This window comes from Typha latifolia, chromosome 1 (genome assembly GCF_019914945.1).
Source record: "Typha latifolia isolate L0001 chromosome 1, TyphaL0001v2, whole genome shotgun sequence".
NCBI lineage: Eukaryota > Viridiplantae > Streptophyta > Magnoliopsida > Poales > Typhaceae > Typha > Typha latifolia.
In genome coordinates this window covers 3,896,152-3,911,957 of record NC_133086.1, presented here as the reverse complement: position 1 = coordinate 3,911,957, position 15,806 = coordinate 3,896,152, and the positions used below count along the sequence as shown (strand labels likewise).

General features: G+C 36.6%; 1 protein-coding gene across 1 annotated transcript in view; it reads left to right on the top strand.

Annotated features, from left to right (window-relative positions):
- LOC140787128 (DENN domain and WD repeat-containing protein SCD1) overlaps positions 1-15,806 on the top strand; it is a 29,747-nt gene that overhangs the window by 8,209 nt on the left and 5,732 nt on the right. The window contains exons 8-25 of the mRNA XM_073135903.1: positions 2,066-2,286; positions 3,168-3,222; positions 3,305-3,394; positions 3,947-4,142; positions 4,372-4,495; positions 4,567-4,624; positions 4,710-4,754; positions 6,350-6,425; positions 6,550-6,623; positions 6,727-6,777; positions 7,578-7,735; positions 9,013-9,060; positions 12,426-12,483; positions 12,559-12,642; positions 12,719-12,950; positions 13,068-13,276; positions 13,760-13,824; positions 14,443-14,566. Of these exons, the coding sequence (XP_072992004.1) occupies positions 2,066-2,286; positions 3,168-3,222; positions 3,305-3,394; positions 3,947-4,142; positions 4,372-4,495; positions 4,567-4,624; positions 4,710-4,754; positions 6,350-6,425; positions 6,550-6,623; positions 6,727-6,777; positions 7,578-7,735; positions 9,013-9,060; positions 12,426-12,483; positions 12,559-12,642; positions 12,719-12,950; positions 13,068-13,276; positions 13,760-13,824; positions 14,443-14,566 (1,968 nt within the window). The remainder of the gene's footprint in view (positions 1-2,065; positions 2,287-3,167; positions 3,223-3,304; positions 3,395-3,946; positions 4,143-4,371; positions 4,496-4,566; positions 4,625-4,709; positions 4,755-6,349; positions 6,426-6,549; positions 6,624-6,726; positions 6,778-7,577; positions 7,736-9,012; positions 9,061-12,425; positions 12,484-12,558; positions 12,643-12,718; positions 12,951-13,067; positions 13,277-13,759; positions 13,825-14,442; positions 14,567-15,806) is intronic.

Below are 15,806 nucleotides of genomic sequence, written 5' to 3'. Positions count from 1 at the left end.
ATCTAGTTGAACGTCGAATAACAAGGAGGATGAAAGACTTTATTTGTTGGTGCAAGAATAATACGAGAATATTATATTAAATACTGAAATTAATTGATGATGATCGATAAAAATAGGAAAAAGTTACAAAAAAAATGGGCTCTACATCAGCATGGCTTGGCATGGGGTGTGGCACTGGCACACTTCGTGCTAGGTGTTGTGTCTACCATCAGCATGGGGCATGCCGACTGGCACGACCATCGTTGACATCTAGATTGCTAAAGTATATATATGACACAATGGATATATTAAAGCTCAGTATGTCTAACTTAAGCTTAAACTTGAATGGCTTCTGCACCTCTTGGTTATCTCATTATCATTATTCAAATATGCTTATTTATTTTCATACATGGGCCTTAACATTTTATAACCTTGATTCTGCGAAAAGAAAAAGTCTATGATTTTTGCAAGTGTAGAGAGTACATATGAGGAAAATGCGATACGAGATGCTTTTAGTTTCAGAGATCACTTTTATCAGGGCAGTGCATGGTCAGTAGGGTAGTCAACCCCAGAATACAATAGTTTTTTCTAAACTGAAGAAATAAGCCAGTGAGGCCCGACCAGCTACTCACCATAATTCTCTAACACGTCTAATTCATGCTTTTCGATTTTATTTCCCTACCATTACAATAGTATTTAGACTATTTAAACTATTTTTCAATAGTACCATTTTTTGTCTGTGGGTCATAGTATTGAAACTTGAAAATATTGGATTACTTGGCTCTGCAACATTATTATACAGTATGAACAATGAAATTTTTTAAAAATTCTTGGGAATTTTTTTCCCGGTAACTATGTCATCACCATCATGAGTAAAGAGTGATAACAAACAACTTTATGTTAGATACTAGAAGAAGACAAGAACTCACAAGTCCTAAGTCCAAACTCCGAACAACTAACTGTATGAGACTATCTTGAACAGAAGTAACAGCCTGGGATTGCGAGGGCTTATATTAATGAAAATAATCACTGGCTGTAAAGCAATATGAGACTGATAGATTTAATTAAATTTTAGTGCTCAACCTTGTCACATGTATTTACACTGGCCATACTTCTCTTGAAGCCATTAGGCCAACCCAAGGCCACCCTTATCCTTTGCCTAACGTGAGCCGGGCTAATCAGGCAATATAGGCCTGGGGTTTTGTTGCCTGGTTCAGCCCAAAAAGCCTAACTGTAGATCTAGGGACATGGCTCTCCCCAAAAGCAAAAAACTGCTCCTTTCCTTCAATTATCCCTTCCCCTTCTCTCCTGTTTTTTTTTTCCTTAATCTTTTCCTGTTTCCTCAGCTTTCTTTCCTTCTAATTTTCCCTTCCTGCTTTTTGGTTTGTTTACACCTTAGTGATGAAGATATTTCCCTGCATAAAGCTATTAATTTTTGTATATTCTCGGAAGGGTCTTATTATGTCTAAAAGAACTATTATTTTTCCCCCCCTTTATCTTACAGTTGGAGCTGAATGGCTAGAGGGCTTTCTCTTAATGTGCCTATTAGGCTTGCCCCTAGCATCCAAATGGTCATGGTTTCGGGTCATGAAAACAAGTAATAACCCCTTACTGTCTAGTGAAAGTAAGGTTGTGCACTTCATGCCTTCCCTAGAAACCTCATTGGTGGGAGTGCACTTGGACCCCCAATTCGAGCGCCCAAAGACAAATAACAAGGGGCCCTCCAAAGAGAACTAGCCATGTGGTACTACTAGACGACTTCAACTAGCTGCAAATCCAATAACTCTTTGCTTGGCAATTCCCCACTTACTGCTGGAGTGGCTCAAGTTGTGTACCGCCTCTCGATGTCAGCTTTCATCTATGGGCAACCAGCAGGGACGAACGGAACAAGTATCTCGCACAATATAGCATATCCTTTGTATGTTAATGTGATAGATGGCTGCTTATAGTAGTTGTTATGTCATATGGTTGCCGAGTTTGTCCTCGACCCCCTTTTCAATTTTGATGTTATAAGATGCTGAGACTAATACTGCAATTATCCAAGTAACATATTGTCAATTTTAACAAGTACAGTTTTAACTTGTAGGTAGTGGTGGTGGATCTTGAGTATAATCGCATTACGACATCTGAAGAAATTCCTCCCATACCAGAACCTGAATTAAGCTTCTTGCGGTGTGAGATACTAAAACTACTCCACCCAAATGTCATGGGGATTGATCACATGAAGGTCAATCTTGGCTGTATGTCCGATCAATTTATTAAAACTGGTACCAAATCTTGGGGGACGGAGCATGATTTTCAGCTCAGGTGATACTTTTTTTCTTATGAGACCATATCTAGGGCATCATACTTGCTGAAGCTAAAGATGGTTCATGGTTTCATCCTTGCATAATATAGCCTCCCATCATATAATATGTCTCTTGTTCCTATATTTCTGTAGTTTTAGAGCTAAAAAGTTGTGGATTTTCTAGTTTCCTTAAATTTTGGGTTATAAGTAATTGAACAAGATAGAATCAGATCTTTTGATTTTTCTAGGATACCTATAGTACACTGTAATGTCATACAAAATTACAAATGCAATAATCATCTGAAACTCTCTTGCTCTGCTTGGTTCTTAAGTATGGTAAAGAAAAGTGTATATAAATATTTGTTTATTTTTTTATGTTGTGCCATTGATGATTGAAATTGATTGCAAACTATTCATATAAGCGTATAAAATGGTCACTGCTATTTGATAACCTTTATTTTCTGACCAATCAATTGGAGCAAGTGCTTGCAATTTAAAAGAAGTATGATATGTGGGCTTTTAGCTTTTCCACTTGTATATGTATAAACGGCATGTCAGATTTCCAGTTATGTTGATCTTGTCCATTTCTGATTGGACTAAATAGACAAGACTCCCTAATGAAAACTTACAATGCTCTCATGTTATTTATAAGTTTTTAACGAATTTATTTCCATAACAAATAACAAATTTAGCACTTTGATGCATTGATGTTGTAAAAGGATATTTGAGGTTTACTAGAAATACAAGATGCAGCGAGCTTTCTGATTTGTTTTCTTTTTAAAGCATAAGTAGGTATGTTTTGAACTTTTGATATATTATGGATTACATTTCTTTTCCCCACTTATGATAAATTCATCCGTTAGGCTAGCTTGATAATTTGTTTATTTTGTTTATTCTGCAGGTTAATATTCTTAAAATTTTTTGCATCAATTTTGAGTGGGTACCGTAACTTCATTGTAAGCTATCTAGAAAATTTCTTTCTAGCTCTTCCATTGATAATATTCTCCAGCAATGCATTCACAAGGCATTTCTTTGTAGGACAATGCTGCACCTAATGGCTTTAATGTCCAAGCATTTCTAAAGAAGCGTTCTCGGTCGAGTAAGCAACCTGTTGAATCTATGCTGATGGTACCATTCTAACTGAACATATGATTCTTAATACTTCGATGATCTCAAATCATGTTCTTCATTCATTTTAATTTATATTGATCTGGTTTTATTTCCAAAATACAATCATGCACTTAAACTGGGAAGCAATTAATGGGAACTCTTGATAAGGTCTTTAAATGAGTTAGCAAATCAGATTGTGCAAATCTGACACTGACATAGACTAAATTTTGATCATGAATGCAGTCCCCAACTTTGCCCACTAAAAAAATGTCTGATTGGGCCTATGTGAAGATTTCTTCTAGAATTCAATCTTATACAAGGATCCAAGGTGGCAAGACCATACCATCCACAAAGTTTTGTTACCTTCAAAAACATTATAGGAGTGTTCATTAGCTTTTAGTTTTTTTCTGTTATTAGCTGTTGTTTAGAAGAGTGTTACATCATCTACTCTTCTTTGCAAAGATTCTTATACTTCATGGAAGAATTATTTGTGCTTGTTTTGTTTTGGCTTTTGATACGTTCCTCAAGTTTAACTCTTACGCCTATCAAAAATTTCTTCTTTTTTTCCAGATAACAGAATTTCTAGAGACTCATGGTTTCCTTGATTATTTGGAGAGATGCACAAATTCAGAAGAAAACAGTAATAATCTTCTTGACAAATTACAAGATGCAACAGGGAGGGGTCAAAACCCCATGATTATCTTTCCAAATCAATTTGCTGAACCCGAAATCATAACTATAGCAGAGTCCGATGCTGGAGTTGCAGGTCTTTGTGATGTTTCTTTTGAAGTTCTTGGAATATATTTTATCTTATTTCTGGTTTTTATTCTGTAATCATTTTCGTTTACCTTTTGGCCACCTCTATGGGCTGGCCAAGTGTTAATACAGGACTGAAGAGCTATTCATATTTAATAAAGTTTTTCACTGGAACACCATGTTTCTTAACTTCTTCAGTAAGAAAATTTTTGTTTAATATGTTTCCTTTTGCACCTCAGGACCAGGTTCTAAGTTCACATATAAACAGTTCCCTTCAAATGTTAGAACTGAGGAACAGGAAGAAAAGCGTCAGTCAATTCTGGCATTAGCAAGTGGAGCTCATTCTGGGAAACACGTCTCAAGGTAGAAGTGCAGATGTGTTTTTTGAGGGCTCTTCTTTCTATAACTAAATTTTTCATATTTTATCTTGTCAGCTCACCTTCCGTGCCAGTTGATCCAAAGGCGGAAAGCTTGAGTCCTCGAGAGAGAGCTGTTAGTTCTTTCTGGCCTATATTGTTCATATTCTACTTGGTCAGAGCTTTTCTCTTTAATTAATTCTATCATTTTTGATATACAGGCAGAAAGGGAGCGGATGGTCTTGGACATCAAAGTGAAGCTGCAGGTAAACCTCTAAATCTGCAATTGCTTTCATGTTCTCTTAATAAAGTCTTTTCATGTGAAATAGATTTATGTGTTTTTTATTCAGTCTAGATAGCATAACCAAGTCCATGAAGATAGTTAGATAGATGCATTTGAGAAGCAATATATTATGTCCACCAAGTGATATAATGATTTTCCAAGTACTACATTAAGAAAAGGGATCATAACATTATCTATCAATTGCCACAGCAAGTGGAGAGAATAAAGACTAAAGACATTCCATTTTGAAATTGCAATTAAAATTTAATCCATAGAAAAAAGGAAGTTGTTACAGAAGAATGATACACTTAGTTAGGATCTTTTCTTATTACATTAGTTGTTTATTTTTATTAAAATAAAATTTCTGTAAGTCACGTTCGAACGCAGGTGGGGTTGCGTTCGAATGCCCTTGCGAATGCCTGCATTAGGTTCGTAAATACAGAGAACGCATATTGTGCGTTTGAACGTGGTCGGACGAGTTCGAACGCCCGCGTTTGAATGCCTGCATCGCGTTCGCACATACAGAAAACGTCTTTTGGTGTGTTCGAACGCGATCGGCGAGAATCTTCTAGAATTAGGGTTACATATTATTTTAGGGCATGTTGGCTAGCCTCTATAAATATATGGATGGCAGCCAACTTCATTATGCTATTGGAATATTGATTTCTTGCCTCTCTATCATCTATCTACCCTAATCTCCCTCCTCCTTCTTCACTATCCTTCCACCTCTACCATTGGCAAGGTTTCTCTTAACTTCTAATCTCCCTTGACTGTCGAGCCACCCCTTTTCTTTAGGATCTCAACCACTTCATTTTCTTTGTCTATATCCCTTAATCACATCCACCATTCATCTTTATCTCTATACCTATATATAACCCTAACATCCACACCACCATCACCCACGTTATTCTGTGTTTTCGTCCCTGCTACAGTTTGAATCTGCGAAGGGCGTAAATACAAAAGTTGTAGATCAGGAAGTTACGGATCTAATCCAATTAGTCTCGTAATTTTCTGACTACCGGAGAATATCTGACGAATATTTTTCCACGGTTACGCAGACTGATTCCTGTAATACATTCAGATCTTGAAGGAATCGTTGCATAGCCTATCTTTGGTACAAGAACCTATCAAGTGGTATCAGAGTTTATCAAAGAGTCAAGAAGGAAAAAAAAGATATCCAACTCTTTTCTTTCCACATACTATTTCAAAACATTCTCTATATTAAGATACAGTTTTGTTGGCAATGGATTCCGATTAAGAGGTAACTCTCAGCTACCCACTCCTTCGTGGTAGCAAGGTCTTTAATATAGGTATCACATGGGCAATGGCCACATGTATAATGCACAATGTAATACATGCGTAAAGAGAGTCAAATTTTAGTTTCCTTTAATCAGTCACTGTGGCATGGTAGGATGCACCGGTGTCAACCACCCAAATTGTTCTTTGGCAATTTGTCTCCAGGTGGCTATTTGTGTCATAGGCATGCTAGCTGGAAACTAGACATCTACACACTGCCTAATGATACAAACAGAATTTACATTGTCTAGGACCTATATTAACAGCATTTTGTTAATGCAGGGATTATGGCTGCGCCTTCTAAGACTTGGAGCAACTGAAGATCCTCTTTCATCATTTGAATATGGCACAATACTTGGTAAATATACAAATGCTACTTCAAACAGTTTTCATGAAGCTGTCATTTAGTTTGCTTAGAAGTGCTGTGGTCCTGATTTTCTATATTATGCCCCAGTTGTTACAAACATCCTTTTATTTGTCAGCTTTGATTGAGTCGGATGCAGAAGGGATTGGAGGAAGTGGGTTTGTTGAATGTATAAGGGAACATATCTATTCGGTATGACTAGTATGATTTCTGATGTCTTGGAAAAACTTGTGAGAAGTTCATTTCTGACTTTTCTGTTTCATTCTTATTCTATTATCCTTTTTCTCTTTCCTAGGGATGGCAATGTCGTTTAACTGATGAGCAGTTCATTGCAGTAAAAGAACTGGTGAGTTTCTCATATTGGAACTATATGGACCTCAAGATTTGAAAATTGGTCTTTCCTCCATTACATGTGGGGTACTTTCCTTAGGAGACTCAGCCCTCACCACTGTTCTAACTCGTCTATTTGGAGGTGCAGGTTGTTCAATAGTTGATTAAACATTTTGTGTAGCTTGATGTGGTCAGCCACCAAAATGTTAAATTGATCATTTGTAGTGTTTGTGGCTAGCTAGAGGCCACGTTGATGACACTATGGTGGTAACTTGTGCTGGAAGCAGCAGAAGAAATAAAAGGGAATGAGGAAGTGTGGGAAAGAGATGAAGTTTAGAAAAGTGGAGAACCCTTTTGACAGTTATATAGTCTAGCACGTACACAATTACATAATCTAGCATGTGAACTCGCCAATAAATCAAATGCATCAAAGCTGACCAATTCATGCCAATGACAAAGGACACTAATTTCCACTTACAAGAATTGATAACTAATTGTTGTAAATATTAAGTTCTTCAACATTACAACAGAGCAAACATTATCATATGTTACGAATGGCTGACCATTTCTTGTTAGTTAAATGAGATAAATAGCATTAACACTTCTAATTTCTAATGAATAATGATGTGAATGACTGAAGGCTGTCTTCACATGCTCAATTTATATTTTGGGGAGAATTATTTTGCACTACCTACGTAGGATTCTTCTTTATACTTCTCGAACTACTGCCGTATTATGTTTGCTTTCCTTCAATGTAAATTGAAGTGTAATTTCTTATTTGAAATGATTTTTTCTTTATATGAATTTTATACCCAGCTTAAAACTGCAATAAGTCGTGCTACCTCCCGCAATGACATGCCAACCATCAGAGATGCACTTGAAGTATCTGCTGAGATGTACAGAAAAGACTCCAATAATGTGCCAGATTATGTCCAACGCCATCTTTTATCTCTATCTATATGGGATGAACTACGGTATGAGATGTCAATCTGGCATATCTATACTTCAGTTTGCTTTATTTACTTTACACTCTTAAACTATGATATGTTCTATTTTAGTGGTAATTTAACTTGTACTTAGCTCACAATTTTGGTCTACATAAAGAGGCGAACTGCTAAAATGTTTACCTAAAGGTTGACCCATTATATCATTTTTATTGTGTTTCCTGCATGCAAAATGACACTGACTAGTTTGAACCATGGATGGCCATGCCGGCGGCGTACCGGCACATGGCACGAGGGGTGCCGCACGGCACCCTTCCTAATAATTCTGCCGCTCGTTGTCGAGCTACTCGTCGCCGATCGCCGTCGCCGTCACCGATCGCCGTCGCCGTCGCCGATCGCCATCACCTCAACCGATAACCTTATCTCTCTCTCTCTCTCTCTCTCTCTCTCTCTCTCTCTCTCTCTCTCTCCCTCGGGCTAGGGTACCCGACGCGCTCGGGCGACGACAACGGCGACGGCAGGTGAGCGGCGAGCGGTGGTTGGTGACGACGAAGGTGAGTATCTCGTTTTTTTTTCTTCTCCTCTTACGGCACGGTCCGTGTCTGTGGCACGACCATCGTTAGTTTGAACCATGCAATTTGAAATGACCCATCCATCCGATATAGTTACTTGCATTAATGTAACTGTTATCAGTGAAGTACTGAAGTATTAGCATGATAATCGCCGATTTTGGCACCTCATCTCAAAGTCAGCATTTGTGTTACTTGGTTTGGCAGTTATGGTGGATGATGCAGATATGTATTTATTGATGTACAGAATCAAGTTCACTCTTGTTGTTTGATAATGTAAATGAGCATTAATAGGGGTGGTTTTTTTCATTGTGGACAAAAAAATGTGGAGCATATTGTATGTATGTATGCCCTAAGTTGATTGTAGGATATTGTCTTTCTATTAGAACTAAAACCGTGATTCCACTGTCAAGAGAAGTAGTAAAGTGAAATAGTATCTTGTGAACTCATATATATTTGTAGCAAAAGTCTTAAAAGCTTTTTAATGACAATTAACATCTAGAATTATCCCCTTTTATATTATATGGATGACTTTTCACTGGGTATTTACAGAGATGACTCGAAATAGCTGGGAGCATATTCCTTGCTTCTGGTTATGACTTATTTTAGGCATCATGATAGTATACCTTTGCATTTATTGCAGATATCTTTGCTATACTCCAATCTGAAGATGGACCAGGGTTTATTACTGATTGATTGTACAATTGTTCTGCAATATAATGTTTGCTTTTCTTGCAGATTCTGGGATGGCTACTTTGAGTACCTAATGGAACATTCTTCCAACAAGTAGGTCCAACTCTTTTTCATGTTTTCTTGTAGTAGATTATTCTGTAGCATTTACTTAGATACTACAATTTCATCCATTTTAATTTAATGCAATAAATTTACTGAATTAGCTGAAACAAGCACCATCCAATTTGTATAGAACACAGGAAAATAGTTTAGACAAGGAGAAATGACATAGCACTCTATATCCTTCTCTAGACTTTTTTCATCTCTACAAGAACTTTGAGATCATTTGCCTTTTATTTTTACTTTTTTCGTGAACCTTAATTGCAATTAATAAGATAAATATCTCCACCTGCTAAATGCCTTGTTAGCTTCATGACAAGCTACTGTCTTTCCAGATATTCTCTATGGTCAGGACTTCTTTGGTTATTCTCTGAGGCATGCTTTGTGAAAATGCTTTGTTGTGATGCTTCTAGTTAGTTGCCTACTTAAACTTTAAGATTACACATATCTCCTTGTTTAGATAGCTTGTTTGGTACATGTGGAAAGTAAAGGCACAACAAATATTGTGTTGAGTTATCATTGCTATAACCATCACTATAATACTGGAGTGCTTGATAGGCTGATACAGAATTTGGGTTGGCAATCTGGTTGGGCTAAGCGAGTTTAGGTTGGGTCAACTTTACCCCGACACGAACACGACTCAATTAATAAACGGATTGTATTTGGTAGACACAAATATAACCTGATTATTAAACGGGTAACATGATATGAATCGCCTAATCTGTTTAATAAATAGGTCGGGTTAGCACGATCTGTCTAACCTGTTTAATAAATTCAATATAATATTTAATATTTATTGATTTATCATACAAACAAAATAACTTATTTCCAACTCAAAACTCATACAACGTAAAAATTACAATTCTAATAATTCATTAGAGAACATAATCTGGAAATATATTAAATGACAGCAATAATCAATGCCAATTCTAGCTCAGAGAACCAGAGAACATAATCTGGAAATACTACATTCTGCATGCAAACAGTAGGAACACAGCAGTAAAATATCAATTTCTGCAGTGATTACTTAATACATAGGTAGTGTTTTGTAGCCTTGTATAATGCCATACAGGATAAGCGGCTTGAATCTAATAGATTAGCTTTGCATATCAAATATAGATGCATATACAACCAAGTAAAAATGTCAACAAAGAATTTCAGGTTATAACATCTGAAAGGATTAGCTCAAATAAGTTCAAAAAAGGTATGACTACAGTCCCACAAGTAGCATAAATTATATAGCATAGCACATGGAGAGGAGATGGGATAACTTTCCAGTGAAAATCTCATCAAGTAATATTCTCATGTTGTTACGTTAGTATGCTGCAATTACTCTCTCTCTTCCTTTTTTCTCCACACCAGGAAGAAGAATCCATTTCACCTCAATCTTGAACAATCAAGAGCTGAAGAGCTTCCCAATATGTAACCCAATACTGGACTCATCTTTCAGTGCATGAAACTCATGCATAAAACTTACATGTGTATCAACAAATTCAACCTGTAAAATTAACAACACCACTTATAGGCCAGCTGCAAATGCATGCTTCTGCTTGCTGACCCTTTAAATCACTGTGAAGAAGAATCCATTTCACCTCAATCTTGAACAATCAAGAGCGGAAGAGTTTCCCAGTAAGTAACCCAATACTGGACTCATCTTTCAGTGCATGAAACTCATGCATAAAACTTACACGTGTATCAACAAATTCAACCTGTAAAATTAACAACACCACTTATAGGCCAGCTGCAAACTCATGCTTCTGCTTGCTGACCCTTTAAATCACTGTGATGAAGCATGTCCTACATATGATGCAGTGACGCTTGAACCTATCCCATCTGCAATTAGAACTATGAATAGATTAAACTACATTTTATAATTTTAACATTTAAATAATAGTGTAATAAACAATTAAGCAATGATAATTAAACAGATAAATGCAGTAAAATGTAATAAACATCTAATCAGCCCACCATTAGTGTAGATGTCCTAATACACAGCAATTTCCAGAAAGATGTAATAAAATTAAACAGATCAATGCAATAAAATGTAATATTGTAATAAACATCTAATAAAATGTCAACTAGTCCACTACAATAGTGTAATAAATAATTAAACAATGATAATTGGTTATACAACTTCACAATGTAAGAACCTGAGATATATGTTCTGTAGCTGCAACCCTTGGCCGGTGAGGGCTCGGCAGGCAGTGGCAGACGTGAGGAAGAGGGCGGCAGCCGATTGGCGTGAGGTGGAGGGCTTTTGACAAGAGTTGAGAACCTGAGACATGGACGGTGGTCGGTGGAGATGAGCGAATATCGGAGGCGGCATGAAGAGATAGTGGATAATGGAGGGCTTCCGACGAGAGTTGAGAGCCTAAGACAGAGGCGGTGGCCGGTGGAGATGGGGAATATCGGAGGCGGCGTGGGGAGATAGTGGAGAATGGAGGGCTTTCAATAAGAGTTGAGAGCCGGAGACAAAGGTGGTGGCCGGTGGAGATGGGGAAATATTGGAGGTGGCTGGGTGAATCAGTGTGAGGGTGACGTAGTGAGATTGTGTGAGAGGTAGGATTAGGTTTAGAGTTAAATATATATGGTAAGGGTAGGTGGGTAAGAAGGTTGGCTAGTTGACCTGATCTGTATATTTAAACGGGTTTGAACGGGCCAACTATATAAATTCAAACACGATCCGATTATTAATCAGATTAGGCGGGTTAACTCATTTATGACCTGAACCCAATTAGACTAAACCTAAACCTGATTAAGTGGCAGGTTATTGTGTTGGATTATCAGATTGAGTCAATATTTGCCACCTCTATACAAAACTCATGTTACAGTCTCAGCATCTTATCAATATAGTATAAGAATCATGATATAGCTTGAGTCACAATCTATGACTTACATTGACAGCAATTAATAGTTGATTCTCTCCAAGAAAATGTAATATTATAATATTATTATCTCCTCCCCTGCTTTTTGAAAGAGTTAAATTGATATGCCACCTTAACTTTTAGGCCCTTGTGATTATGAGCTAATCTTCATCTCCCACATTACCTAGGAATAGATAATCAAAACTGTAAGCTTAGGACCTTGAGGTTGGATAGACCTTAATTCAAAAGTGAGAAAGCTCCTAGTCCTAAGTGTCTATCAACTTGGTAATTATCATCGAATCCCTTGAAAATGATGCCTACATCCTAAGTAAAGCAAAATCTATTATGAAAAAAAATGCAGCTAGTTATCTACCTTAATGGCTGAAGTGTTAGCTTACTGAGAAAGAACTCTCTTTAGCAAATATTAATTACATGAATGGTAAGAAAACATTTCTGTACTAATTATTGTATATGTTGTCTGATTGTTTTTGTCAGGTCTATCAATTATGTAACTCTTGTGACTGCGCAGCTCATTGTAATGGCGAGTCACATGGTACCTACCATACTTGCTCTTTTTCAAGCTATGTTACTACCTTTCCTGTTCTAACCCTTTCATTTCATCATGGAGGCTGGATTAGGCCTTCCTGATACTGATTCTTGGAGTACGATTGAGAAAATTGCAGAAAAAAACAACTTGGGTTACAAGCAGCTTGTAAGTAATATTAGCTATATTCAGAAGATATTATCTTGGAAAACATGCTGAGTTGGTCCTTCTTTACTTGCTTCAGATTAAACTTCGGGCATTACTTTCACATATTCAACAACTTCGGGTTGGTTATTGGGGAATATCCACTGGAAAAGCCCAATCTTTGTCATCATATGGTATGCCTTCACCACGCCCACATGATGCACCAGATGAAAGTCAACAACCTGCTGAGGCCTCTGGTTTGGGCCGCAGTTGGGTGCACAGCATGTTTAGCAGAGACAGAAGTATAAGATCTAGTTCTTTTAGTCTAGCTCGTAAGTTGATTCATATTTCATATCTGAAAATATTGTTAATATACGACTGAATTAGTTTGTTCTGTATCTTCTTATTATGTACTTCTTGTTTCCATCAAATACTATCACTTATCACAGGTGCAGATGATAGTGCAAAGTCTGGTGCTGCTTCTAGCAAGGTGGACACTCCTCCTGGGCAAAAGAAACTTCAAACCAGCATGCGTATACTCAGGGGTCATGCCGGTGCTATTACTGCTCTTCATTGTGTAACACAAAGGGAGGTGTGGGATCTAGTTGGTGATCGTGAAGATGCTGGCTTTTTCATTAGTGGAAGCACAGATTGCTCTGTTAGTTCTCTTTTCTTGAGAAATTTTGGTCAGCTTAAATATAACCTGGCTATATGTTTTACACTTTACTCTTGCATTCTTACACAAATTCTCTTGTGCTGTCTGTTTTATGATGTGAATACATAATCTACCAAATGCATAGCGGTTTAGCTATGTAAAACCAAAGGAACAATATTCATGAGAGAAAAGAAAATTACAAATTAGTGATTTAAATATATATAAGCGTGTACGTATGTTTTCAAATCTATTATTCTGCTCAGGTTTCCTTCACTCCTTCATCCTAAGTAATGATTTTATCAATTGATGTGCTTTAATAATTTCCAACTGTTGCATAAATCTAGATGAATTATTTTTGTTGCTATAATAGAACCTTTGATGATTAATTATTTCTTCCCAATTTATTTTATTTGTTGTCACAAGACTCGTTTACTCAGTGGAAGACAAGAATAGTTAATACTTAATAATGTTGTTCTTTTCATACAGGTTAGAGTTTGGGATCCTAGTTTGCGTGGTTCAGAACTTCGGGCAACACTTAAAGGTCATACTAGGTAAACAAATGACCCGACTCCTAGAGCATTTTTTATGCAATTCAAAACTATATCCTGAATTTTGCAACTTTTCTTTTTCTGTCAAACTATGGCTGTCTTATGAAGGATTACTACTGATGTGTCAAAACAATCTTGGCTGTCAGTAGATATTAGTCTCTTGGTTCAGTTTTGCTCGATATCTAAATGCATCCCAGCTTTCCTTGGATACTGAAATAGATATAATTGGTTTCTTTCTCATAGTCTGCACATGGTTGCATTTATTTAATATAGATCAATTGGTCTTAGAATGGGGAACAAAAGGTGTGTAGCTTTCTTTTCAGCTCACTTCTATGATCTTGTAGGATAAAGTTTGCACCATGTTGTGAACTTTGACACTAAGAAAACTAGATTTGCCAAATGGTCTTTAGAACCGACATGTTGTGTTCGACTTTCTTGAAGCTCAAAAATGCTTTCTGATCTTGTTCTGGATTTTATATTTGTTCAACTAATTAGTAAATCTGAATCCTACCTTCAACTAGTGGAGATTAAGGCAAATAATTTACCTTTTCCGCTGTTCCTTTTTATGTTCAGTTATAGTTCATGGAAAAGCCTAAGATCCAAGATTTTCTTTTCTTGCAGGCCTGTTCGTGCAATCAGTTCTGATCGTAGTAAAATTGTATCAGGATCTGATGATCAGTCTGTCATTGTTTGGGATAAGCAAACTTTCCAACTTCTAGAAGAACTGAAGGGCCATGATTCACCGGTTTGAATCCTATTTTGTTTTCATTATTTGAATTTTCTATGGTACCCCTTCCAATTAAAAGTACCTCATACATTGTGTCATACATCTTTCTTTCCTCTTATTTTCTCAGTTATATTTTCCTTTCCCTAGGTTCCAGTAACGAGAAATTGTATGATTGTATTTCATACTCTGATCATGACCTGACTAAGTTAGAATAAATCTGTACTTGATTGAGTTTGCAAGAAGCTTGATTTGATTATGAAACAAGAACATACAAATGGAGCCACGTTTCAAAGGTTGAGGGTTAAATTTGCAATTTTTGTAGGTCAATAGACTACTTGTTAGTGATGCTCTAAGATAAATGCACAGATCACTTGATAGACTAATCTTTCTCGTATCTGTCGTATAGAGCTTGAAGATATGAGGTCATATCATGCTTGATTCATCAAATTGATCTTGACCAATGATAATCTTAAGAGTTTATGTTGGTTATGTATTTTAACTTGAATTATGGTGCAGTATTAAACTTAACAGAAGCCTTCCATCAATCACATCTCAGATAAAGATTAAGGGATTTTTCATTTCAGACCCTTCTTTATGTGTTTATTGCAATTTATACCCTCTACTTTACTATTTTTAATCGACCCTGCATTCACACATAAACAGCCTACTTGGGGCCTTTCCAAAAAAATCTACTGACAAGTACTAGGCCACAGGTTGTCGTTTTGGAATTTTATCCGTAAAGCCTGGTTCCATGTAAAAAATAGTAAAGAATTGGGCACAAACTTCAATAAACACAATGTAGGTACTAGGGAGTGAAATGGAAACTTGCCAAAGATTTAACTTGTCCCCACCATTACATGATAAGTGGATAGACAATCCTAAATAATTTTAAAGAGACAAAATGGTAGATTCTAGAAATTGATGCATTAGTCTAAGCCTTAAAGACAATTTGAAAAGCAAAACTATGAATTACTTGTTTGTGAGTAAAAGTAAATGGTATGCCAAGAACACCATTTGCACAAGTACATTAAAGAATCTTATAGGGAGTAGGTTTTCCAAATGTCCTTTAAGGAACTTGCAGCCCTCTTGACAAAGGCCACATAGGTGTTTCAAAAGTTTGGGTAAGATGAGTGGAATTAAGGGTTCCTGGGACTTATTCTATCATAGTTAAAAATTCTATAAGATTTTTTGTAGTATCAGATTTAGAAAATTGTAAAAGTTTGCATATGTTTAGGAAAAAGAAGCTAAGCTAGAAGGT